The sequence below is a fragment of the Mastigoproctus giganteus genome, chromosome 6, assembly GCF_048544385.1.
Source record: "Mastigoproctus giganteus isolate SK-2022 chromosome 6, ASM4854438v1, whole genome shotgun sequence".
Lineage (NCBI taxonomy): Eukaryota > Metazoa > Arthropoda > Arachnida > Uropygi > Thelyphonidae > Mastigoproctus > Mastigoproctus giganteus.
The window spans coordinates 112402365-112429267 of record NC_143580.1 but is presented as its reverse complement, the minus strand read 5'-3'; the positions used below and the strand labels follow the sequence as shown (position 1 = coordinate 112429267).

The 26903-nt window shown below is 38.0% G+C and overlaps 1 protein-coding gene across 2 annotated transcripts in view; it reads left to right on the top strand.

Annotated features, from left to right (window-relative positions):
- Positions 1–26903, top strand: part of Wdr92 (dynein axonemal assembly factor 10) — a 160239-nt gene that overhangs the window by 83714 nt on the left and 49622 nt on the right. Inside the window, exon 6 of one of the 2 annotated variants that reach the window (XM_090375264.1) lies at positions 19380–19527. In XM_090375264.1, the coding sequence (XP_090231390.1) occupies positions 19380–19527 (148 nt within the window). The remainder of the gene's footprint in view (positions 1–19379; positions 19528–26903) is intronic. The other variant, XM_090375263.1, reaches the window with a different exon arrangement.

Here is a 26903-nt window from a genome sequence, read left to right as displayed (position 1 = left end):
ATTAGAGACAAGTTATTCAGTTAGTGGTTAAGGTTTGACTTTGATATAGCTACAGAAAATCTGATATTAAATGAAGCGTAGAAATATTTTGAAGCATTTTAAATGAGAGACATTGAACACACATTGGTAAAGAATTTTAGTTTTATTGAAACATAACTGATAGTGCAGAGCTCTACGTTTAGTTCTCTCAGTTTATTCAGACTTATAGGTTAGGTTTTCTGGTCCTCTAAGGAAACCTTTTTCAGACCAAATGTGGGGGGGGGGTATAATAAAAAAATGTTTGCTTTATTTTATAACCCCCCCAGGTCTGTTTACAGGATAGCATTTTTATAAGATTAAAAGAAGTGTGAGAATAGAGTTGTAATACATTCCTTTAAAAAAAAATTTTTTTTTAATTAAAACTACCAGGGGGCTGAATAGGCAGTTTTGGCCATGGGAATTTTCATGCATACACAAATCCTCTCATGGGAATTTTCTGAATACACAACTAAACTTCAGTAAAATTGCTATGCGATGTTTCATGTAGTAGTAGTAGTAGTGGCATGTGATGCAAGAAAGCAAGTGTATGAGCTTATGCAGCATCAGCCAAAAAAAAAAAAAAAATCACACCATTCCCTCCAAATTCCTGTCCAGTTCCTCCTTAAATTATTCAACCTATCAACTTCCACAGCGACCTTTGATGATCCTGCTCAGATAGCAAACAAACTGAATGAGTATTTTGCATCTACATTCACACATGACAAATTATTAAGGTTTGAAAATTAGCATTAGCATTAGTAGAGGCATTTGATGCAAGAAAGCAAGCTTATGCAGCATCAGCCAAAAAAAAAAAAAAAACCCACTTCCACTTCACCCCTCTGTTCGTTCAAAATACCTGTCCAGCTGAGCCTTAAACTTATTTAGTCTGAGCAAGAGGAAGAATGCCATCAACATTGAGTTTACTCAATCTGTTCAAGGCCTTAAAATACCTCAATCAAATATCCTCACAGGTGTCATCTCCAGATGATTAGCATTAGCATTAGTAGAGGCATTTGATGCAAGAAAGCAAGCTTATGCAGCATCAGCCAAAAAAAAAAAAAAAACCCACTTCCACTTCACCCCTCTGTTCGTTCAAAGTACCTGTCCAGCTGAGCCTTAAACGTATTTAGGCTATCAACCTCCACCACAAGGGATGGAAGTCTGTTCCACCAACCAACCACCCGCTGGCTAAAGGCAAATTTCCACACGTCTATCCTACATCTGTCTTTCCTCAATTTGAATTTATGCCCTCTCAGGTGATTTTTCTGAGCTAGAGGAAGAATCCCATCAGCATTGAGCATGCTTAAACCATTCAAGGCTTTATACACCTCTATCAGATCACCTCGCTGGTGCCTAGTCTCCAGACACTGTAATTTGCAAAACTTAAGCCTTTCTTCGTAAGAGCACCCCTTTGTTCCATTCCCTAATCTTGTTGCCCTTCTCTGTACTCGTTCCAGCAGCTCTACATCCTTCTTGAAATGAGGCCTCCAGACCTGTATACAGTACTCTAGGTGTGGCCTGACCATTGCCGTATACAATGGAATAATCACCTCCTTATCCCTGCTGGAAAAATTCCTGTATATCATTGACAATACTCCATGAGCTACTCTTGCAGCCCGTCTGCACTGCTCAGAGAACTTCATATCTGCCTGCACAACCACCCCCAAGTCCCTTTCATTCTCTACCACTGTCAGTGTAGTACCACAGAGTTGTAGTAGTACTTTACATTTGTCAATGTTAAACTTCATTTGCCACCTCTCAGCCCATCTGCTCAACCTTTCCAGATCCTGTTGCAGCAGCATAGTGTCAGTAGTGTCCTTGACAACCCTGCCAACTTTTGTATCGTCTGCAAACTTGGACATTAAGCTTCATATACCATCATCAATATCATTTATAAATACAGAAAACAATAATGGACCCAACACTGAGCCCTGAGGGACTCCACTAATAACATTAGTCCACGATGAGCAGTGTCCATTGATTACCACTCTCTGTCTTCTCCCCCTCAACCACCCCTTTATCCATAGCAGCAATTTGCCTCCAATGTCACACTGCTCCAATTTGTGTAGCAGTCTTCCATGTGCAACAGTATCAAAAGCCTTTCTAAGATCCAAGTATATAATATCAAAGTTATTCCCTGCATCCAGTTCTTTTGTGACTGCATCATAGTATCCAATCAAGTTGGTCAGGCAAGACTTCCCCTTAACAAAACCATGCTGTGTCTGAGCTATAACTGAAGTCTTGTCTAAATGATCCTGCAGTGCTTCTTTAACCAGTGCCTCCATTAATTTTCCTGGAACAGAAGTTAAGCTCACAGGTCTATAATTACTTGTGTCAGCCTTTGATCCTCCTTTGTGAATTGGGGTCACATTTGCATATTTCCAGTCTATGGGTACCTCCCCTGAGTCCAAGGAAGCTCTCATAATTATGGCTAAGGGTTTGCTTACTTCCTTTGCTGCCTCCTTTAATATAACTGGATAGATCCCATCCACCCCGGGTGCCTTTCTTGTGTTTATCTTCAACAGTTTCTCCTCCACTTTACTCCCAGTTATTTCAAGATTCTGTAGCTTACTGCTAGAGTTGAATACACCTCTGGCATTCCCCTCGCTGAATAACTCCTCATGTGTGAATGTCGATGCAAAATATTCATTTAGTTTGTTAGCTACCTGAGCAGGATCATCAACAGTTGACCCATCAATATCAAGTGGACCAATCTGATTCATCCCCTTCCTTCTAGAGTTTACATAAGTAAAGAACTCTTTGCTGTTTTTCTTTGCATCCCTTGCCAAGGATTTCTCGTAATCTGCCTTCGCCTGCCTAACCTCCTTTGTAACTTGGTTGCATATCAACTTGTATCTATCATAGGCTTCTGTGTCATGTGTTAATTTGTAAGTATCCCATGCATTTTTCTTCTCTGCCATATGCCTCATTAGTTCATCTGACATCCATTTTGGCCTAAACCTTGAACAATATTTCTTAGTTGGTATGTAAAGCCTAGTAGCTTCCAAGATAAGTTCTTTGAATGCTTCCCATTTTGAATTTGCTGCTGGTAACATCATCAGTTGGTCCCACTGTATAGAATTTAAATACTGTCTCAGTTCAGTCCATCGTAGTCGCCTTTACGGAAGCAATAACCCTTCCCTTTACCCCTAATGGTAGTTACCTCTTTGAGTAAATCCCACTTCAGCACACTGTGATCACTGCCACCTAGTGGTTCCTTTATCTGCAGATTCTTAATGCATGAAGAATCACTGCTGATTAGCAAATCAAGAGTATTACTCCCTCTAGTTGCCTCCCGAACATGCTGATGTAGAAAACAATCATCCAATAAATCCACAAAAGCCCTGCTAGTGCGTGAGTAACCAGGCCCCAAATTCCAGTCAATATCTGGGAAATTAAAATCTCCCATTATAAGACCCTCTGATTTACTGGCCCACTCTATTTCCCTGTACAGTTCCTTATTTATACTCATCAGAGTCATTAGGCCTATAGCACACTCCTACTCTCAATTTTGATCTCCCAGTGCTTATGTCACACAAAAACTGACTCAACACTGCACTGTCCAGCGATGTCCACTGGCTTCACTTCCTTGGTTTTTATGTGTTTCTTAACTAATAGCATAACCCCTCCCCCCTTCCTATCCTGTCTATCCTTTCTGTAGACGTTGTACTCCCCAAATTGCAGTTCTGCATCCCTTATATCTGTGTGACACCACGTCTCTGATATCCCAACAATATCTGCCTTTGATGTTTTGAGCAATACCTCAAATTCATCAAATTTATTTACTAAACTCCTAGCATTGGTGTACACACAAGTATACCTGCACCTGTTTCTATTCTTAGCTACCCTAACACAACCCATGTGTTTACTTGTACCGCAATGGCTCCCAGCAGTCTCTGAAATACCATGCATCTTGTTTTTCAGGCTTCTGCTCATTCTAATAGAAGCAGTGCAAGAATCTCTTTCTCCTCTGCCAGTGGCTACTGTCAATCTATTGGTCTTTGTCTCCCCCCAAGCTAGCAGTTTTCTGACCCACCTAACACTGCCTCGATAGCATCAGCAAATATTCTTGCACCCTTTCTATTTAAGTGTATCCCATCCCTGTAGAAGCAATCTCTCCTGTTAACAAGTACAGTCCAGGCTGAAAAAAATTCTACCCCTTGAGTCTTGCACAATCTTTCCAGGGCCGAATTGAGCGACAAGGCTCTCATCATATACTCCCTCCTATCGTGTCTGGGCAGAATTGCAGACACTTTCAAATTCAACCCTAATTCTCGGCTTTTGTTCAGCAGTTTGATCAATTTGCAGAACTAAAGCCATTCTTGGGAAGGTCACTCTTTTGTTCCCTTCACCAATCTTGTTACCCTTCTTTGCACCCATTCAAGTAGATCTACAGCCTTCCTAAAATGAGGCCTCCAAACCTGTATACAGTTCTCAAGATGTGGCTGAAACTTGTACAAAGGGATAGTCACTTCCTTATCCCCCGTAAGCAAAGTTTCTGTATATGAGATGTCCTGGTAGCCTGTCTGCACTGCTTAGAGAACTTTATATCTAACTACACAATTACCCCTAGTTCTTTTTCATTTTCCACTATGCTGAAATTAGTACATGTTGGTATGTTAAATTGTAATTACTGCTATCCATATGCACAACCTTGCATTTGTCAACTTCAATTTCTCGGCCCATTGGCATAATTTTTCTAGATCTTATTGCAGTAGCTTACCTTGATAACTGTCATTAATCATCCTGCCAATCTTTGTATCATCTACAAACTTAGACATTAATTCTGATATACCTTCATCAATGGGCTCAGAACTGAATCCTGGGGGACTCCATTAATAATATTAGTCCATAAAGAGCAGTGCTCATTGATAACAACTCTGTCTTCACCAACTCAACCATCCCTGTATCTAGCAGTAACTTGCCCTTAATGCCACATTGCTCCAGTTTGTACAACAGTCTTTTATGTGCAAAAGTATCAGAATCCTTCATGAAATCCAGATGTATGATATCAAAATAATTTTTTTTGCATCCAGTTCCTTTGTTAATGCGTCATAGTATCTGATCAGATTAGTATGACAAGACTGCACCTTAAAATTCCATGCTTTTACTGAAGTATAATTGCATTGCTTCCATTCTAAATGGTCCTACATTATTTCTTTAACCAGTGACTCCATTATTTTGGTTGGAACAGATGTTAAGCCAACGGTTCTGTAATTATTAATGTCACCCTTTGACTCCCCCTTTGTGAATTGGGGATACATTTACACATCTCCCGTTCATGGGGACCTCCCCTGAATCCCAGGTGCCTTGGCACCTCCGCAGCCAGGTGGGCAGGAGCAGCAGTGCGTAGCACATGCTTCTTGATTAGACTGGGGTTCAAGCCCATGACCACCAAATACAGAGGATGCGGAAAGGTCAGGGAATGACCACCGCATATCCCCAGAGCAATATCGCCTTAGTTGCTAATGCTCCTAAAAAAACCAAAATAACAACTCAAATGCCTTTTTTTTATGTTAAGCATCAACAATTTCTCTTTTACTTTTCTCCCAGTTATCACAAAACCACTGGCCTCCTTGTTAGATTATGATGAACTTCGGACATTCCCCTCCCTGAGAAACTCCTCATGTATAAATGTAGATGCAAAATGCTTATTCAGTTTTTCAGCAACTTGAGCAGCATCACCAACAGTTAAACCACTGACATCATGTGGACTAATGTGATTCAGTCCCTTCCTTAAACTTAATATGAGGAAAGAAGTCTTTGCTGCTTTTCTTTGCATTCTTTGACAGACTTCTCATAATCCTTCTCAGCTTGCCTAACCTTCTTTGTGACTTACTTACAGACTAGTTTGAATCTACCATAGGTTTCAGTATCACCTGATAATTTGTATGCATCTCATGCATATTTCTTCTCTGCCACAGGTCTCATCACTTCATCTGACATCCATTTAGGTCTAAACCTTAAACACTATTTCTTAGTGGTAAGAAAAGCTTAGTAGCTTCTATGATTATATTTCTGAATGCTTCCCATTTATAATTTGCTATTGGTAACATCACAAGTTGAGCCTCCTGCATATAATTTAAAAACTGTTCGAGGCCACTGTAGTAATCCTTATGAAAGCAAAAGCATGTCCCCTTACACTGACAGAAGCTTTGTCTTTAAGTAAATTCCACATCAGTACACTCTGACCAATGTCATGGAATTTTTTTTTTTTTTTTTTTTTTTTTTCCCTGTAGATCTCTTTAATTCGTGAAGAATCGCTGCTGATACCAGACCAAGAGCACTGCTTCCTCTTGTTGCCTCTCTAACATGCTGCTGTAGAAAAGAGTCACCCAATAAATCCATAAAAGTGTTGCTAGTGTGTGAGTGACCAATCCACAGATTCAAGTCAAACATCTGGAAAGTTAAAATCCCCCATTGTATGACATTCTGATTTATTGGCCCACTCTGTTTCTCTGTATATTTGTTTGGTATGCTCATCACAGACATTAGGCCAATAGCACACTCTTACTCCCGTTTTTGTTTTTCCAGTGCTTATGTCACACCAAACTGACTGGATATTGCACTGGCCACCCATGTCGACTGGATGCACTGCCTTATATTTAATATGCTTCTTAACTGTGAGCATAACCCTCCTCACCTATCCTCTCTCCATCCTGTATACATTGTTCTCTCTATATTCAAATTCAGCATCACTTGTCTTTGTGACACCATGTCTCCAATATCCCTACTATGTCTGCATTTGATGACTTAATCAGTAATTCGAATTTATTTACAGTGCTCCTAGCATTAGTATAAGTGCAAGTATACATGCCCTGTTACCATAATATATTGCATATATTTACTTGTTTCCTGACAATCCATCACAGGGCTTGAAAGCCCCCACACTTTTCTTCCCAGGCTGTTATGGAAATGATCCAATAGAAGCAATGCAAGAATCACTTTCATAGCAGTAATCAAAGTTATTCCCAGTTATATCCCAATACTGTGATCTTTTTGTAATAAAAATATCGTAAAATCGAAAGCACTGTACTCTCAGTGCCAACATTGGAAAGTGACTTTGTAGTGGAATAACATCTCCCGAATAACTTGAAAGCATGTGGAATTTCTTCAGAAAACATTCTGGCACTTAGTGTTGATAATATGACTTCATCTTATTAGAAAGAAGTGTTGAAAATGAAAGATATACTTAAATAATTTCAACTGATGCATATCACTAAAGTTAAAAAAATAATAATTAAAGCACGTGTATACACATTGGCCATCTGTAGTTAAATGTATAACTAGACTGGTAGAATAGTGGCAGCCTTTAACAAGTCTGTTTAAAGAAGAGGTTAGAAGTGGTCAGAAAAGCATAATGAGCACTTTTTTGAGTTACCAAACTGAAAGGTACAAGTGATCACTAGTGAATTGCACTGACTCATGTTCAAATCCAGTTCATGATCCAAAAGTTTTTAAGACGAGAAATTGACGATCTCAAGAAAGAGAACTTCTGAATTGCAACCTTTTGGTAAAAGCAATCCTGAACAGGCCAAGCAAACTGAAAATTCTAGGCATGTTATCCTCACTCATATTGAAAGTCTCTTCTTGTTTCATGTTCATGTCTCCTCTGGTTTGAAAATAGCAATTTACATATTTCTTTTAAATGTTATGGTAAAATTTGAAAATCGGAACATAGCTCTTCAACCCAACAAACCTCACATCCAAGTATTGAGTTTGTTATTCCTACATGTGTTGAAAAATGTATTGTACAAATTTATTTTACCAGTATTTTAAATCTTCCATGTCCATTTTGGAAACTGATCTCCTTAACAGACTAAATGTGAAGGATGATTTCTGACTTATTCATATAGGCAGTTGTACTGCCAAGGTTGTGGAAAGTTGGAGACAAGAAGAGGAGAAGATTCAGTTCTTTTGCTCAGTGAGGAGGTATACTATGGCTGTATGGGACTCTACAGTGCACAAATTCTCATTGAAAAATGATGTTCTTATGAATGCTTAGGTAGCATAATTTTTTTTAATTGACAGTGCATCATTTTCAAATATGAAATATTTTGTGGACAACTTTCCAATACTACTTCTTGTCAATAAAGATAAAGAAAGAGATGAAGCAATAGATGGGTTGCATCATCAGTTGTTTCAGTGTGAGAACCAGACACTTTTATGAAAGAAGAAAATTGATTTATAATGGTATTGGGGATCTGATAAGTGCACAAGGAAGCTTGAAATATAACAGATTATCTCAAGTCATGCTTGGCATTTTAACAATTCTTTATAATAGTGTTGAGAGTGGGAGGACATTTAGCCAGGTTAGAAAAACAAAACAGTTCTCTTTCTGTTTAAGCTTTAGAAATGCTCCTGAAAGCCAAGTGTAGATAGCAGGTTTATTATTATGAACTTTGACTTAACATTTTGGAAGTGGGTCAAGTCTACAGCAGTATCTTTCTTGATGCAATCACACTTGGGAAAATAATGGAGTTGCTAGTTAAAGAAGTAATGCAGGACCATCTAGACAAGAATGCAATTATACTGCAGTGAAGAGGATGGATTCATTAAGGGGGTGATCTTGTCCTCAGGGGCGGGCTGTTCTGAGGGTGCAAGGGGTACATTGCACCCGGGTGGCAACGTTCAAGGGGGGGCCTGAAAACCTGAGACTTGCACACACGTATGAAGAAATTTTTAAGGGGTGTGGCAAATTGCGATTGGCACCTTGGCACCACACCCTAGGAATGCCCCTACTTATTTGACCACTTTGATTGGATACCATGATGCAGTAACAAAGGAAATGGATGCAAAAAGTAATTTTGATAACTTATACATAGATTTAAGGAAAGATTTTGGATACCATTGCACATAAAAGATTGCTGTACAAATTGAAATATTGTGGCATTGAGGGGAAGTTGCTGCTATGGATAAAGGGATGGTTGAGTGTGAGAAGGCAGAGAGGGGTTATCGGTGGATACTGCTTTTGTGGACTAATGTTATTAGTAGAATCCACAAGGGTTCTGTAATGTGACCATTATTTTCTGTATTTGTTAATGAAATTGATGAAAGGTATATTAGACTTGATGTCAAAATTTGTAGATGATAGAGGTTGGCAGGATGGTTAATGACAGTAATTAAGGTATGCTGCTGCAACAAGATCCATAAAAATTAGGCAGATGGGCTGAGAAATGGCAATTAAAGTTTAACATTGGCAAATGCAAGGTACTGCTTATGGGTAGAGTAAATTATCAACTGTATGGTACTGCATTCAGGGGTAGTGGAAAATGAAAAGGACCCAGGGGATAATTGTGAAGTCAGATATAAAGTTCTCTGAGTAGGGGACAGGCTGCCAGGACAGCTCTTGGGGTTTTGTCAATGATATACAGGAATTTTGCTAGCAGGATAAGGAGGTGATAATCGTATTGTATAAGGCACTGGTATAAGTATTGCATACAAGTCTGGAGGACTCATTTTAGGAAGGATGTACTTCTCTGTATCTGCTGGAACAGGTACAGAGAAGAGCAACGATATTGGTGAGGGGAACAAAGGTGTGCTCTTACCAAGAAAGTCTACAGTTTTGCAAATTGCAGTCTAGAGCAAGGGTTCTTAACCTTTTGCTTTAAGCGAGCAAGATTTTGCAGCTTACAATATATAGTGTGTTTAGGGTCTAACGGCACCAGCGGTTTCCCCCATCTCCGCGTAATATACATTGTGGTGTGATACAGAACACTGTAGAGGCCAGAGGTTTAAAAGTGTATAGATATTGTGGTGTGTAATGTTTTGTACCGTTGTTCATCTGGTCTTTTAGCCGTTGGGACCCACCGTTACCCACACTATACCTCGTGGAGGCAGACCAGGTACACCAGTAATTTAGAAATTTACTATTTACTCTGGCAGGTCCTGCCACCTAATTTCCTGAGATTTCAGTGGCTAGGACCTTAAAAAAAAAAAAAAAAAAAAAAGTGGAGGGGGGGGGGAAACACTAGAAATTGGGTCAGGCCGAAAGAGATATAAGTTATACGGGTTAGAGTTCATTATTTTTTTTTTTTTTTTTTTTTTTTTGTGTGGGACTTGTGTAGTTTTGGCAAGGGTCAAACGCTAGTTGCAAGATAGCTAGAGAGTGAAGGGAGACTGAAGACTGGGGGGTGAAAGACAGAAATATGGAGTCACTAGTGAAGATAACCCCAAAAGTCAGCGGGGCAGGCCCATGCCTCACCAGGTGAAGATAGGGGATGGTAGGGGGGAGGGTACAGAGTAACCATCCCCTGCCAAGGGAAGGGAAAGAAAGTGAACTGGTGAGGGTACCCGGTTCAGATCGCCTAATGATGTTTCGGCTGCAAACTGCATAATGTCTTTGTCAGGTCTTCGTATGCCATTCCTGGGACATGTTGTCCCGTCCATGTAAGTGGTCAAGTCCAGATAATGACTCCAGTTTAAGCCAGTAGTCAGATCCAGGTTAAGTTAATGATTAGTTTTTCAGATTGTAGCTGTTAGGTTTTTGTTTGGTTGACACATCTAAGGATCTTTATTATGGATGACGAGTGGTTAGTTTGTGGGAAAATTCCTTCTAAGGTTGTGGGTATGTTCTTCTTCTAGTAAAAAGATCCTGCGCAAACTGTGTTAAGGCTTTATAGTTGTCCTCGCTCTCCAGGAGATATTGTTCTTGGTTTATTGGCGAGAAACGTATTCTAGTTATTAAGAGGCAGCGGAGGTCTTCGTATAGTTGGCAGCGGTGCATGAGGTGCTCCCACATCTCTGGCTGTCCACAGTGGCAGAGAGGGGTGTCACTCAATCCGAAACTGGAGAGTTTTGCTCTTATTGCGCCATGTCCCATGAGCAGGTAAGATGTCAGCAGTCCCGGTGAAAACCAGTTTGGGCTTTTGGGAAACACTAGTTGATTATCCGGTATGAATCTTCTGGTGACTTTCCCTTTTGTCGAAGTCGTCCAGCGGGTTTGCCAGGCCTGCTGTAGGTGGGTGAGAAGGCCTTTTTTCTCGAGTTTACGATTGTTCGCCGGATCAGTTGTGTAGTCTAGGCAGGTGATTGATTTGCCTTTGGATAGTTGATAAAGCAACCCACAGCGGATGATCTCCAGGTCCAGGGGGAGAGCACTCAAGAGGACCTGGAGGGCATGGGTGCTTACAGTACAGCAGGCTCTCGAGATTGTCAGTAGGACTGAACGTTGAATAGTTTCTAGCTTCCTTTTGTTTACCACCTTGTGGAACCAGACTCCTGATGCATATGTTATTGCTGGTAAGAAGACTGCCTTATAGAAGAGGGCTAGGGTCCTCTTCTTAAGCCCCCAGTTGCGACGAGTGACTCTAGCTATTAGTGCGGAGTATTTTTTGATTTTGCTTCGGAGGTAAGTAAGATGGGGTGTGAATGACAGATTTTATCCAGCAGAATACCAAGATATTTAAGTTCGGTGGAAAGCTTAATTGTTGTTTCCTGAATCTTTATCTGGGGATGTGTGAGCACCATATATTAAAATATAAATGACATTTTTTGCTTAAAGATTAAAAATGCATTTTTTAAATTAAATTTTTAGGCGCGCTAATATTTATTACCTCTTCAGTGTGAACCTTGACTTTGAAGAGATAATGCCAAACCTTTTAAATTAATTTCTCCATTATGAAGAGATAATCACAATTTTCTTCCAAATGTGATATCAACAGTCTTGTCCTTTTTTTGTTTTTTATATTGTTCATTAAAGCACTTTCACACCTGTATGTTGATCCAAACATAAAAAGTACTTTGAACGCTTCTCTTTATAATAAAGAAAATTTTTGCAGTCGGAAGAACACCAGAATTTTAAAATAGTTTTGTGTTGGAAAAGACATTTCAGAGCTAAAGATGACTGCATATCAACAAGTTCTAACTCAGCAGCTGCTACTTCATTTTGATTGAAAATTTGTTAATGATTTCAAAATTTCTGTAATTTATCTTTAATTAAAATTTTGGGAGGTGCACTTTCAAGTATTCAAATCTTTCTTGGAAATGGTCACTAAGGTCTTTGAATACATTCATTACAAACGATGGGCACTCCCCAGCAGTTTCCTCCAAACATTTTTTAAGAGTAGGAAAATAAAGAATTTCCTTTTAAAACTTTATTCGGAAACACTTGAAGTTTTTTCTCAAATGCAATAATCTCCTCTTATAAAACTACCACAAATTTATCTTTTCCCTGTAGCCTCAAATTTAACTCATTTAAATGGCTGAAGATATCATCCATGAATGAAAGTTTTAATGAAATCTTTGGTAAAAATTTGATTAAAAAGATTTTTATTGCTTTCTGTTAGAAAAGCTTTTACTTCTTCAAAATCCTCCCAAATTCTCGAGAGTGCCTTTCCATGACTGAGCCACTGAACTTATGGGTAATAAGTTCAGAATGCGGTGCTTGAAGATCTTCCAAAAATATTTTTAGAAGTCACTTATTTACAAATAAAATGGTTGATGACTAACAATGACGTCAAGACATCCTATAATTTCTCATCTTTCATTCGTGAACACAAGACCTCAATAGGAATAAAACAGTGATAATGCACAAAATTAGGTATTCATTCATCTCTATTAAGATAAGCAATAAGGCCTTTGTTTTTACCTATCATGGAAGGCACACCATTGGTAACAGTTGAAATTTATATTTTCTGCACCGTGAGGAATTTCATAAGTGCATCCTATACATCTTTTCCAATTGTAAGTGGCAAAATAGCCAAAAAATCTTCTTCATAGCTGCCATCTTGTTGAATCAAACAAAGCACGAGTTGCGATATGCCTGAAACATCAGCCGACTCAGTAATAGTAATAGTGGTATGTGATGCAAGAAAGCAAGCATATGAGCTTATGTACCATCAGCCAAAAAAAAATTCACACAACCATTCCCTCTAAATGTTTGTCCATTTCCTCTTTCAATTTATTTAACCTATCAACTTCCACAATGACGATGGAAGTTTGTTCCAGCAATTAACCACCTGCTGGCTAAAGGCAAATTTCCGCACATCTATTCTACAGCTGCCTTTAATCAATTTGAATTTATTCCCCTGTAGGTTCGTAATCTGAACAAGTGAAAGAATTGCATCAGAATTCAGCATGCTCAACCCATTCAAGGCCTAATACACCTCAATCAGATCACCACACAGGTGCCTAGTCTCCAGCCACTGCAATTTGCAGAACTCAAGATTCTCTTGGCAAGAGGATCCCTTCATTCCCCTCACCAATCTTGTTGCCTTTCTCTGTACACGCTCAAGCAAATCTACATCCTTCCAAAAATGAGGCCTCCAGACCTGTACGCAGTACTCAAGGTGTGGCCTGACGATTGCCTGATACAGAGGGACAATCACCTCCTTTGCCCTGCTAGCAAAATTCCTGTATATCATTGACAAAACCCGATGACCTGCTCTGGCAGCCTGTCTGCATTGCTCAGAAAACTTCATAACTTACTGCACAATTATAGCCGAGTGGGTAAAGTACCTGCCCGGCAACCCAAAGGTCGCGGGTTCGATTCCCGCCTCGGGCTTGGATCAAAGTACTGCAAAAACCTTGGGAGGTGCAATATGGCCACAGAAGCCGATGCGCCAACAACTACCAAATCAAAAAAAAAAAAAAAAAAAAAAAAAAACTGCACAATTACTCCAAGGTCTTTTTCATTTTCTACCACCATAAGTGTAGTATCACAGAGATGGTATGTTCCTCTAGGGTTACTTCTACCCATATGCAGTACTTTGCATTTGTCAATGTTAAACTTCAGTTGCCACTTCTCAGCCCATCATCCCAAATTTTCTAGATCCTGTTGCAGTATTACACTGCCATTACTGTCATTAACAACCCTGCCAACCTTTGTATCATCTGCAAACTTTGACACTAAGCCTGATATACTTTTATCAATATCATTGATAAATATACAAAACAACAGTGGACCACCCTCTGTCTTCTCCCACTCAGCCATCCTTTTATCCATTATAGCAACTTACCCTTAATACCATTCTGCTCCAATTTGTACAGTAGTCTTCCATGAGCAATAGTGTCAAAAGCTTTCCTGAAATCCAAGTATATGATAACAAAATTGTTTTTTGCATCCAGTTCCTTTGTAACCACATTAAAATATCCAATCAAATTTGTCATACAAGACTTTCCCTTAACAAACCCCTGCTGTGTCTCAATTACTGCTGCACTCTTGTCTAAATGATCCTGCAAGGCATCTTTAACCAGTGACTCCATTATTTTACTCGGAACAGAACTTAAACTAACTGGTCTGTAATTACTTGTCACCCTTTGATACTCCTTTGTGAATTGGGGACACATTTGCACATCTCCAATTCCGTGGGGACCTCCCCTGAATTCAAGGATGCTCTCATAATTATGGCTAAGGGTTTGCTTAGTTCCTTTGCTGCCTCCTTTAATATAACTGGATAGATCCCATCCACCCCAGGTGCCTTTCTTATGTTTAACTTCAACAATCTCTCCTTCACATTTCTCTCAGTTATTACAAAATCATTAAGCGCCCTGCTACAATTTGATAACCTTCTGGCATTTTCAATCCTTAATAACTCCTCATGTGTGAATGTAGATGCAAAATACTCATTCAGTTTGTTAGCTATCTGAGCAGGACCATCAACAGTCGAACTGTCGATATCAAGTGAACCAATCTGATTCATCCCCTTCCTTTTAGAGTTTATATAAGTAAAGAAATCTTTGCTGTTTTTCTTAGCATTCTTTGCCAAGATTTCTCGTAATCTGCATTCGCCTGCCTAACCTCCGGCCGACTGGGCTAGCCGAGTGGGTAAAGTACCTGCCCGGCAACCCAAAGGGCGCGGGTTCGATTCCCGCCTCGGGCTTAGATCAAAGTACTGCAAAAACCTTGGGAGGTGCAATATGGCCACAGAAGCCGATGCGCCAATAACTACCAAATCAATCAAGCCTAACCTCCTTTGTGACTTGATTACAGACTAGCTTATATCTGCCGTCGGCTTCTGTGTCGCCTGATAATTTATATGCATCCCATGCATTTTTCTTCTCTGCCACGAGTTCATTAGTTCATTTGACAACCATTTAGGCCTAAACCTTGAACAATATATCTTAATAGGTATGAAACGCTTGGTAGCTTCCATATTATTTCCTTGACTGCTTCCCACTTAGAATTTGCTGTTGGTAACGTCATCAGTTGATCCCACTGTACAGAATTTAAAAACTGTCTGAGACCATAGTCACCTTTACAGAAGCAAAAACCCTTTCCTTTACCCCTGATGGTAATTATATCTTTAAGTAAAACCCACATCAGTACACTGTGATCACTGCCACCTAATGGTTCCTTTATCTGCAAATTCTTTATACACGAATGATCACTGCTGATAACCAGATCAAGAGTATTACCCTCTCTGTTTGCCTCTTGAACATGCTTCTGCAGAAAACAATCATCCAATAAATCCACAAAAGTCTTACTAGTATGCGAGTGACCAACTCACAAGTTCCAGTCAATATCTGGGAAGTTAAAATCCCCCATTATAAGACATTCTGATTTACTAGCCCACTCTATTTCTCTGTACAATTGTTCATTGTACTCATTCGAGTCATTAGGCCTATAACACACTCCTACTCTTATTTTTGCTTTCGCAGTGCTTATGTTACACCAAACTGACTGAACAGTGCACTGTTCATCTATATCAACTGGATGCACTTCTTTTGATTTTGTTTTTCTTAACTAATAGCATAACATCCCCTCCTTTCCTATCCTGTCTATCCTTTCTGTACACATTGTACTCCCCAAATTCCAGTTCTGCATTCCTTATATCTGTGTGACACCACATCTCTGCTATCCCAACAATATCTGCCTTTGACGTCTTGAACAACACTTCAAATTCATCAGATTTATTTATTATACTTCTAGCATTGGTATACATGCACCTATTCTTATTCTTAGTTACCCTAACATATCCCATATACCCACCTGTTTCACGATGACTGCCATCAGTCTGTGAAACCCCCAGCACCCCTCGCTTTAATTTGTACAGAAAGAATAGACAGGATAGGAAGGGAGGAGAGGTTATGCTGTTAATTAAGAAAAACATAAAATCAGAAGAAGTGCATCCATTTAACTTCGTGAAGTGCCAGTGAAAAAAAAAACAACAACTTTCAATTCTACTTAATAATTCATTGAATATTACATCTGCTATTTTATGAACTTGATTTGAAACTGTATCATTACTCAAAGGAATGTTTTTGGTGGAACTAATCAAGGTAGCTTTCCATTTTTCTGGTAAGATGCTAGCAAGCACTTCTAATGACACTACACAATTTGTTATTATTTCACCACTAGTGTAAGGCAACAAATTATTTGCAATTATATTTGATAAAATAAATGAAACTTCATTCGCTAACACTTTACTACTATTAGCTTGACCTAAATTTAAAATATTTTTGTGTTTCAAGTTTCTTTTTTTCTTCTTGAAGTTTTGCTTTTCCCAAATTTCCTTAAATTTGGGAAAAGCTTCTTGAAAATTCCTATGGCATGTTTGATAATAATGTCTTTCACAATTCGATTTCTGATAGCCAGCCAAACACGCCTGACATAATAACTAAATTACACCAGTTCCACTGCTATTATCTATTACCAAATAATCATATTCCCAAGAGGACTGGAATGCATATTTTTTAATTTTTTATTTCTTTGCATTTCTAAGTCTAAGACGACTGCAAAGGTGTAGTGTCAATGCATCATTTTTCCTCATGTTCCTTTTGGTTTCTTTTTAAAAACTTATCCATTTTGAAAGGATTTAGTAACTTTAGTTAAATCTATTAAAATCAAAAGGTTTCTTACTATAAAACTTTCGTCACCTTTAAAATCAGCACTATACATATTGGCAGCAGTGCAACTGAGCAAAACCTGGCAGAAACCTGTTCAGTCCTGTTAAAATCAGAAATTGAGAATCACATGAGGTAGTATCCTCGGTCTCTAGTGACACTGTGGCAACAATGATCATACTCTCAAAGTATTTTGTAAAAATATTTCTTGATAAATGTCAAATTAAAAATAATTAATAAGAAAACATTTTTAAGAACACCATGAAAGTGTCAAACTTTCACCATTTTTGAGATTAAAACATCTTGAAATATATAATTTTTCTCTAATCACTAACAAAAGAAAGGATTTTCTAGCAAAGATTGGCATGGATTTTTGTAGAATATCACAGAGTTGAGAAATAGAGCACCTTTTTTTTTTAAATACAAAGGTTTATATATAAATTTTTTAGCTACTTTTTAGCTATTTTTTAGCAAAAAATTTATATATAAATTTTTTAAGCGTACCCATTTAGGATTGGTCGCAAGAAAAATTTATTTTTTGAAGAGTACAATGGTGCTTGCGAGCACCAGGTTAAGAACCACTGATCTAGAGACTAGGCACCTTTGAGGTGATCTAATCGAGGTGTTTAAGACTTTGAATGTCTTGAGCAAACTCAATGCTGATGGAATTCATCCTCTTTCTCAAACTATGCACATAAATTCAAATTGAGAAAGAATGGTTGCAGAATATATGTGCTGAAGTTTGCCTTCAGCCAGTGTGAACAAGCTGCAATCAAGCTTTTCCCCATTGGCTGCTTTATTGCTGGAACAAGCTTCTGTCCATTGTTGTGCAAGTGGATAGTTGGAATAAATTCAAGGAAAACCTAGACAATTACTGGAGAGGATGGATAGGTGAAACGGATTTTTTTTTTTTTTTGGCTGATGCTGCATAAGCTTGCTTTCTTGCATCATTTGCTGCCATTAATACTATATATAGAATATCTACTCTGTATTAGCATTATCATTATTAGCCATATGGTGCGAGGAAGCCTGAGGCTTTTGCTGCACCTCGCAAAAAATTTTTCTGAGTTACCTTAAGAGAGAGATAGAGGGGGGGGGGGGAAATCAACAAAAAAGAGAAGAATGATGATATCCAGCTCAGGACCTTGGGTGAGCCAAGCCCATACTCACCAGTTGTGAGTCCCTAGGGTTAAAGAACTTTGCTGGTAGGGGTGGGATATTTTGGATATTCTGTATGTAGGTATAAAATATCCAAATAGAAATCCACAGACAGAAAAACATTAGATAAGGTAATATTTTTAAAAGAATACTTCACTTGACAAAGTCCATTGGCCCTATTTTAATGTAAAAGGTGTACTCTGCCAGTGAAAATTAATTTCTAGTGCAGTTTCAACTGGAAAAAACCCCACTTTTTTCAAAAAATTTCCTACTTTCCTCCTGATTTTTGCCCATTTGGTTTAAAAAAAAAAACGTTTTTTTGCCTATTTTGACCAAAATCGTTTTCCTCCTGCTTAAAAATTTCTTACCTGATTTTCAGCTTTTTGAAAGTGAAAAGTAACAGTTATGTTGTTAACTATGCTGATCCTGTTTGCTTTCATTATTTTAAAACCATTGGGAGAAGGGCAATTATCATTATCTGGTTGATTTGAAATACAAGGCCAGTCAACATTAATTGTGCATGTTGAATGGAAGTTAATGATCAGGAATGTAGGTGTGTGTGTGTGTGTGTGTGTGTGTGTGTGTGTGTGTGTGTGTGTGTGTGTGTGTGTGTGTGTGTGTGTGTGTGTGTGTGTTTAGGATTGTCTAATAAACTAGGCAGGGTCGGATTTACACATAAGCTAAATAAGCTACAGCGTAGGGTCTCACTCCATCTTAAAAAATCTGTTTTTTTTTTGTTTTTTTTTGTTTTCTTTAATATTGTCACAGGTAAGAGAGAAGGGCCTCATGCATGTTATAGCTTATGGCCACAATAAATTTAAATTGGGCCCTGATTTCAGGTGAATGACCAAGTTGCCAAAAGTCATAATATCTCTACTAGATGGAGGTGCCTCCGTAGCCAGGTGGGAAGGAGCAGCAGTGTGTAGCACATGCTTCTTGATTAGACCGGGGTTCGAGCCCGTCACCACCAAATACGGAGGATGTGGAAAGGTCAGGGAATGACCACCGCATATCCCGGAGCAATATGGCCTTAGTTGCTAATGCTCCTAAAAACAAAAACAAACAAACAATCTACTAAATGGGCCTGTACAGCCAGAAACTTGAAGCCAGTTCAAGTTATGAACATTAAAATCACTAAGGAATATGTGAGACAGACTTATGTTTGGGGAGGGGAGGTTCTAATTGGTTAGGGACAGCAAAATGTTTCTTTGCATCAATTATGAAATAGAAGATACTGTAATTATAATGACCCCAGATATTTTTTTCTGAATAAGAATGGGAGGTGGAGTTAAAAAAATGCTGAATTGACTTCGACTCACCCTCTCCATTTTAAGAGTTTAGAAGTTTATATGAAGCTAAATTCTCTGATAACATTTATACTACCTAATATTCAAAAATTTCCTTTTTTATTTGTCTAGGTATGCAGTGTGGAATTTGACAGGAAGGATATCACTATGAATAAAATTGTAGCTACCTCATTAGAGTCAAAATTTCATGTATATGATGTGCGTACCCATCATGTCAAAAATGGGTTTCCAAAACTGACAGAAAAAGTAAGTGCATCTAGTTTATAATAATCATTAGTTGTGGTGAAATTTGTGGCTGGTGTAGGGAGTAGAATTTGATTCGCTTTTGGCCTTTATGAATAAGAAAAAAAGAACCAGCTGCCTTATTGAGATAATTCTAATAACAAAAGCCATTTGCGAATTTTGATTTATGAGTTAAAAAACTCATCAAAATTTTATTGTCACTATGAAAAAATGAAACACACCAAATGTACCATACCATACATAACATTACCTTAACAAAATAAACAACCATGGGAAAACCCAATTTGGCTAATAAACTTTTACTCAGTAATAAATATTATATTACTGATAATTAATTCAGTTTTAATTCTTCATTTTTCTCATGTAATTGAATGTGCAATTAACTAAAGTATTGTGTCAAACTTAGAAACTTGTCATGTTAGAGAAATTTAGAGAAACTTATTGTCAAACTTTTATCATGTCAAGCCATGATTATGAAAAAGTTGAAGATGTGTATACCGAAATTGAAAGACTTACATTAAAATCACTAAGGAATATATACTTACAGGTGAACAGAACACTCACTACACCATCATTATGGGGGAATTCATTGCTAAGGTGAGACAAAACAGTACAGAAATGGAAACTATAGGAAATTTTGGAATTGGTGAAAGATTTGTGAAATTTGCAGAATCTCAAGGAATGACAGTAATGAACACTTTTTTTTCAAGAAAAGAGTGAGCAGAAAGTGAATATGGAAGGACCCAAATGGATTAATAACTAATGAAATTAACTTCACCTCACTAACAGAAGATATATTGTGAATGATGTTACTGTTTTCTGGAACCTTCCTTATTATCAAAACGTTTGAAGGAACAACCTTATTATCAATACGTATGAAGGAACAACCTTCTTTCATACATATTTCCTGAAAATTAGTCTACAGAAGTTCAAGTTGTGCCAACAAATATCTTCTTTCGTCTTCTCAACCTCCAACCCAAGCACAGTACTAAGTACTATAGGTTCTAATACCTCTTGTGTTTGGGGTTTTCATAAAAAAAAAAAAAAAAAAAAAAACCCCTACTAATTTTAATAATTATTATTTAATACTGTGCTTGCATATACTCATAAATGGCAGTAATGCTAGTGAGGGTTAACTTGTTTAACTTTGTCTTTCTGCCTCTTACCTCTACTTTTCAGTAGCAGAAAGACATGTACAGCCCATCTGCAATCAGCATTGTAATTTTACACCCTTTAACCTATGTTAAATGCTGTGAAAGTAAAATGTATAAGTACTCTCAGAAATAAAAATGTATTTATGGATGTGATAAGATTGTAAAATCTCCAAAATTTCAGGAGATTGTGTTTGATGTAGAAAAACAAGGAAATGGAAGCCTAAGCTGTTAGCTTTTGGTGTACCACAGGGTATGGGAAAAAAAAGAGTATTTTCTAGAGCAGTTTTGGGAAAAGAATCTCAGAGAGCTCGGACGGAAAAAGAGCAGGTTATGGAGTTAATGAAGTTGCCATCAATAAATGTAAGACCAAAAATGTGTATACAAGGAACTCCCCGACTTAAGGAAATTCGACTTTACGTAAGTTTTTTTCTAGCAGGTGCAAATTTAAAAAAATAGTGGAAACATATTTTGCATCCTGTGTGAAAAAAATAGATGTATCATGAAAATATCATAATGTGAACCCAATAACACATTAGTTTTTTTTTTTTTTTTTTCGTTCAAGGTCCTTGGAAGTTGAAAATTTCACTATATTACTAAGCTATTTATATCCTAAAATGGTGTTTCTCAAACTGTGTTCCATGGAACTCAAGTGTTCCATGAGATGTGAACAAGTGTTCTGCGAAAAATTAATTTTAATTATTAATTTTTAATTATTATTTTTGCATATTTGTAGTGTACACAACTTTTGTATTATTATAATATTTAACATAATTGTTTTTTGGTTATTAATATACTGGTACAGACTAATAATCAAATGGACTGCGGAACACTTTATTTTCATGAGCTTTGCATAGAGAAATATGCATAGAGGTAATGACATCTGCGAAAAAGTAGCAATGTGGTGATCTAGTATGCCATTCGTATGCGATTTAGCCTGGAATACACAGGGTTGAAGCAAAGGAGGAAGCAAACCGATATCATAACTAAACTTACTTCCTTATATAAATTTTTTTTGATAATTATTAGTATTTTGAAATATTATTATTAAAATATGTGATCATGGATTTGTGGTTGAAAAAAGGAACTTTAAAATGAGAAGCAAAGTACTTCTAATAGTGCAACTGTGATCGATGAAAACGAACACAATATTGTCACACTTCAAATTGAGGATGAATAATCGCAGCCGTTCCCCAAAAATCCAAAGTGAAAAAACAGGAACCAACTAATAAAAGACCAAAATGCAAGTATAATGACAGTTATTAGAATTTCCATTACATATATAGGAAATAAAGATGCACCTGATGTACAGTGCATCATGTGTGATAAAATATTAGCAACAGTTCTTTGGCTTCCTCTTAACTTGCGTTTCATAAGTGTTCCGTGAATGTGTTGTGAGATGAAAAGTGTTCCATGAATGTGTTGTGAGATGAAAAGTGTTCTGTGGCTAAAAAAGTTTGCGAAACGCTGCTCTAAAAGGTCATATTTATAATGGAAACTGCAGTACACTTTCATCGTTATCATATGTTCCTGTTATAAGGATCAATTTTGAATGCCTTTGTGATATTTTTCTAAAGCACATTTCTGGAGGTCATGACCATAAAACAACAAAAACAATTTGCACTTTTCAGTTTATTGGGGCACCTCCGTAGCCGGGTGAGCAGGAGCAGCAGTGCATAGGACACGCTTCTTGATTAGACCGAGGTTCGAGCCCGTGACCACCAAATACGGAGGGTGCGGAAAGGTTAGGGAATGACCACCGCATATCCCGGAGCAATATGGCCTTAGTTGCTAATGCTCCTAAAAACCAAATAACAAACCAGTTTATTGGGCTTTTCTGTTAGTGCATCTAATTATATATGGGTAGTAAACTCGATCTTATTGCATTTGCAATAATAATAACTGCAGTTGTGTGGGTTTTTATGCTATTATGGTGAAATGTGTTCCCCTTTACTGAAATCTTCAATCATATAAAAAAACAAATTTTCAGAAACTTCTCTTCATTCCTATTTACGTATTACAATGATGAAGGGAAAGCGACCAATGGAAAGTTCAAGTGGTGATAGTGCCAGGAAACGAAACAAAATTGATTTAGAAATGAAGATGATTAAGAAGCCGGACAAAGTTTGTCATCTACTGCAAGGGAATTAGGTCTCGCTGCTTCAACAGTGAATACTAGTTTAAAGGACAGTGCGCTATATGTACACTGTCAAAGGATCAACGCACTTAAGATCAACAGTGAGCACAAAACAGCATTCAGGTACTATATCGAAGATGGAACAGCTGTTAATAATATGTATGGAAAATCAGATTCAGAAGTGAGTGCCCCTGAGTCTAATGGCAATTCAAGCAAATGCAACAAGTATTTATAAAGATATTAAGGATAAGTATGGCAAACCCCAACCCAAGTTCGTGGCAAGCAAGGGATGGTTTAATAGGTTCAAGCATTGCGCTGGTTTCCAAAACGTTAAAGTATGTAGTGAATTCGCCAGTGCCAATTCTGCAACTGCAGAAATATTTTGTGATGTGTTGGAAAAAATTATTGATGAAGGCAGCTATTCAACGCAGCAAATTTTTAACGTTGGCGAGACTGCTCTGTATCGGGAAAAAAAAATGCCGGATGAAACATACATGGCCAATGAAGAAAATACAATGCCAGGTTTCAATGCATCAAAAGATAGGGCCACGCTCTTGCTTGGGGCTAATGCAGTGGGAGATTACAGATTAATACCACTGCTTGTGTGCCATTCTGGAAATCTGCGTTCATTTAAGGGCGTCAATAAAGCCACCCTACCCATGCATTTCTGATCGAACCAGAGAGCATGGATAACAATATCTCTCTTTGAGGATTGTTTAAATGCTTCTTCATTCCCGAGGTTGAAAAATATTGTAAAGACAATTCCTTTTAAGATTTTCCTTCTGTTAGAGAATGCTCCTGGACATCCTGCGCATCTAGATGATTTCATTTCGAACGTGAGAGTCATATTTCTACCACCAAACACGACTTCACTCATCCAACCTATGGATCAGGGTGTTATTTCGAATTTTAACGTATACTATTTACACACAAAATTTGCTCGGGCATTGTCTGCAGTAGACGGTGAGAAAAATTTTACATTAAGAGACTTTTGAAAATCTTACAATATTTACCACGTCATTTTAAACAGTAATAAGGCCTGGGCGGAAATTACTAAAAGTTGTTTAAATGGTGCATGGAAGAAAATAAGCCCATGGCACATTAAAGGCTTCAAAGGATTTGAAAAAGACGAATCATATGAAGAGGTTACCGATAAGATTGTAAAGGTTGCAGAGCTACTTCAGTTGGAGGTTGATGCCAAAGGTGTGGAGGAGTTAATAGAGGAAGAAGAGAAGGAATAATCTAATGAAGAACTTATTGACTAGCAGGCAGCGATAGTGAAAGAAGAAAAAGCTCAAGATGAACCAAATGAGGAGCCGAGACTGTTCATCACCAGAGAGATGGCAATGACATTTCGTGAAATTTCATCTCAATGGCGAGATTTGAAAAAAAGGATCCTGACAGCAAACGATTCTTAAAAGTTAACAGAGTGAATGATATGCTTGCTTGCTACAAAGAAATTTATGATGAAAAGAATAAAGCCACCATCCAGTCATCCATTAATATGTTCTTTCGTAAGGTTAAGTGGCTGACCCCTTTTAAATTTCCACAGCCCTCTACCTCCGCAGCAGCATACTTATCAGCTGAAGATGTCGATTCTGGCAACGATGCTCGAGAGGTAAAACTTAATGATGGTATGCCTGTCTCCTCTCTTTTTTTGTAATTTTATAATTTTGAAATTTTTTTAAATTTCACGCTTTTGTAATTTTTACTGCACATGAGATAAAAAATTGAATGAATGCAATAAATAATTCTATTTACATGTTCATCGAACATTTCTTTTTTCATTCAATCAATTCAGCGAGCATAGTTGCAATTGCTGCACTTGCATGGGGAAATTCTGACTTATGTAGCATTACCCTTATGTAAGTCGGGGAGTTCGTGTAATTGGATTTTTGGTGTTTCCAAGAAATGTGAGATCAGCATTTCTGAAGAAAGGGAATTGGGATTCCTTTTGTGTGAGGGATGTGGTTACTGTTACCTAGTGTTTAAAGTGTATATACTTCAAGTGCACAAATGTAAATACTGTAAAAAAGAAATGTACTGTGGACACTGCTGTATGCAGGGCCATTCTTTTAAGAATTGGCCCATTATTGCAGAACCAAGGTGTCTAAACTGTTGGAAACAGATGCTGCTTTATATTGTAGTATTCAGTCAAATTGGTCAGACATTCCCCTTAACAAACCCATGCTGTGTCTGAACTATAACTGCAGTCTTATCTTGTTGATCCTGCAATGATTCATTATCCAGTGACTTAATAATTTTCCCCAAACAGAAATTAAACTAACAGGTTTGTAATTACTCATGTCATGTCACGCTTTGATCCCCTTTTGTGAATTGGGGATACATTTGTACATCTCCAGTCTGTGATAACCTTCCCTGAATCCAAGGGTGCTTTTATAATTATGGCTAAGGGTTTACTTACTTCCTCTGCTGCTTCCTTTGATATATATATTTAACCCCAGGGGCTCACATCTGGTGAGTATGGGCTTGACGCACCCAGAGTACTGAGCTGGATATCATCATTCTTCTCTTTCTTGGTGATTCCCTTCTACTTTTTGACTCTCTCTCTCTCTCTCTCTCTCTCTCTCTCTCTCTCTCTCTCTCTCTCTCTGTCAGGGTAACTTGGGGAATTTTTTTTTTGGATGCTGCAGCATAAGCCTCAGGCTTCCTTGCACCATGTAGCTAATAATAATAATACGAGTGGAAAAGTGAAGAGCATCCTCAAGACAGACAGCATCCACAGTAAACATGAGACAAAAATCAGAGAATAGGAGAGTACTTTTTAGCATTAGTAGAGGCATTTGATGCAAGAAAACAAGCTTATGCAGCATCAGCCAAAAAAAAAAAAAAATAAATAAAAAATAACCACTTCCACTTCACCCCTCTGTTCGTTCGAAATACCTGTCCAGCTGAGCCTTAAATTTATTTAATCTATCAACTTCCACGACAAGGGATGGAAGTCTGTTCCACCAACCAACCACCCACTGGCTAAAGGCAAATTTCCGCACATCTATCCTACATCCGTCTTTCCTCAATTTGAATTTATGCCCTCTCAGGTGATTATTCTGAGCAAGAGGAAGAATCCCATCAGCATTGAGCATGCTCAAACCATTCAAGGCTGTATACACCTCTATCAGATCACCTCACTGGTGTTGCCTCCAGACACTGTAATTTGCAAAACTTAATCCTTTCTTCGTAAGAGCACCCCTTTGTTCCATTCACTAATCTTGTTGCCCTTCTCTGTACTCGTTCCAGTATCTCTACATCCTTCTTGAAATGAGGCCTCCAGACCTCTATACAGTACTCTAGGTGTGGCCTGACCATTGCCTTATACAAGGGAATAATCACCTCCTTATCCCTGCTAGAAAAATTCCTATATATCATCGACAATACACCATGAGCTACTCTTGCAGCCAGTCTGCACTGCTCAGAAAACTTCATATCTGCCTGCACAACCACCCCTAGGTCCTTTTCATTCTCTACTACTGTCAGTGTAATACCACAGAGTTGATACGTTGCTCTGGGGTTGCTCTTTCCCATTGTAGTACTTTACATTTGTCAATATTAAACTTCATTAGCCACCTCTCAGCCCATCTGCTCAACCTTTCCAGATCCTTTTGCAGTAGTGGTGTCAGTAGTGTCCTTGACAACCCTGCCAATCTTCGTATCGTCTGCAAACTTGGACATTAAGCTTGATAAACCATCATCAATATCATTTATAAATACAGAAAACAATAATGGACCCAATACTGAACTCTGAGGGACTCCACTAATAACATTAATCCACGATGAGCAGTGTCCATTGATTACCCACTCTCTGTCTTCTCCCCCTCAACCACCCCTTTATCGATAGCAGCAATTTGCCTCCAATGCCACACTGCTCCAATTTGTGCAGCAGTCTTCCATGTGCAACAGTATCAAAAGCCTTTCTAAGATCCAAGTATATAATATGAAAGTTAATCCCTGCATCCAGTTCTTTTGTGACTGCATCATAGTATCTAATCAAATTGGTCAGGCAAGACTTCCCCTTAACAAAACCATGCTGTGTCTGAGCTATAACTGAAGTCTTGTCTATATGATCCTGCAGTGCTTCTTTAACCA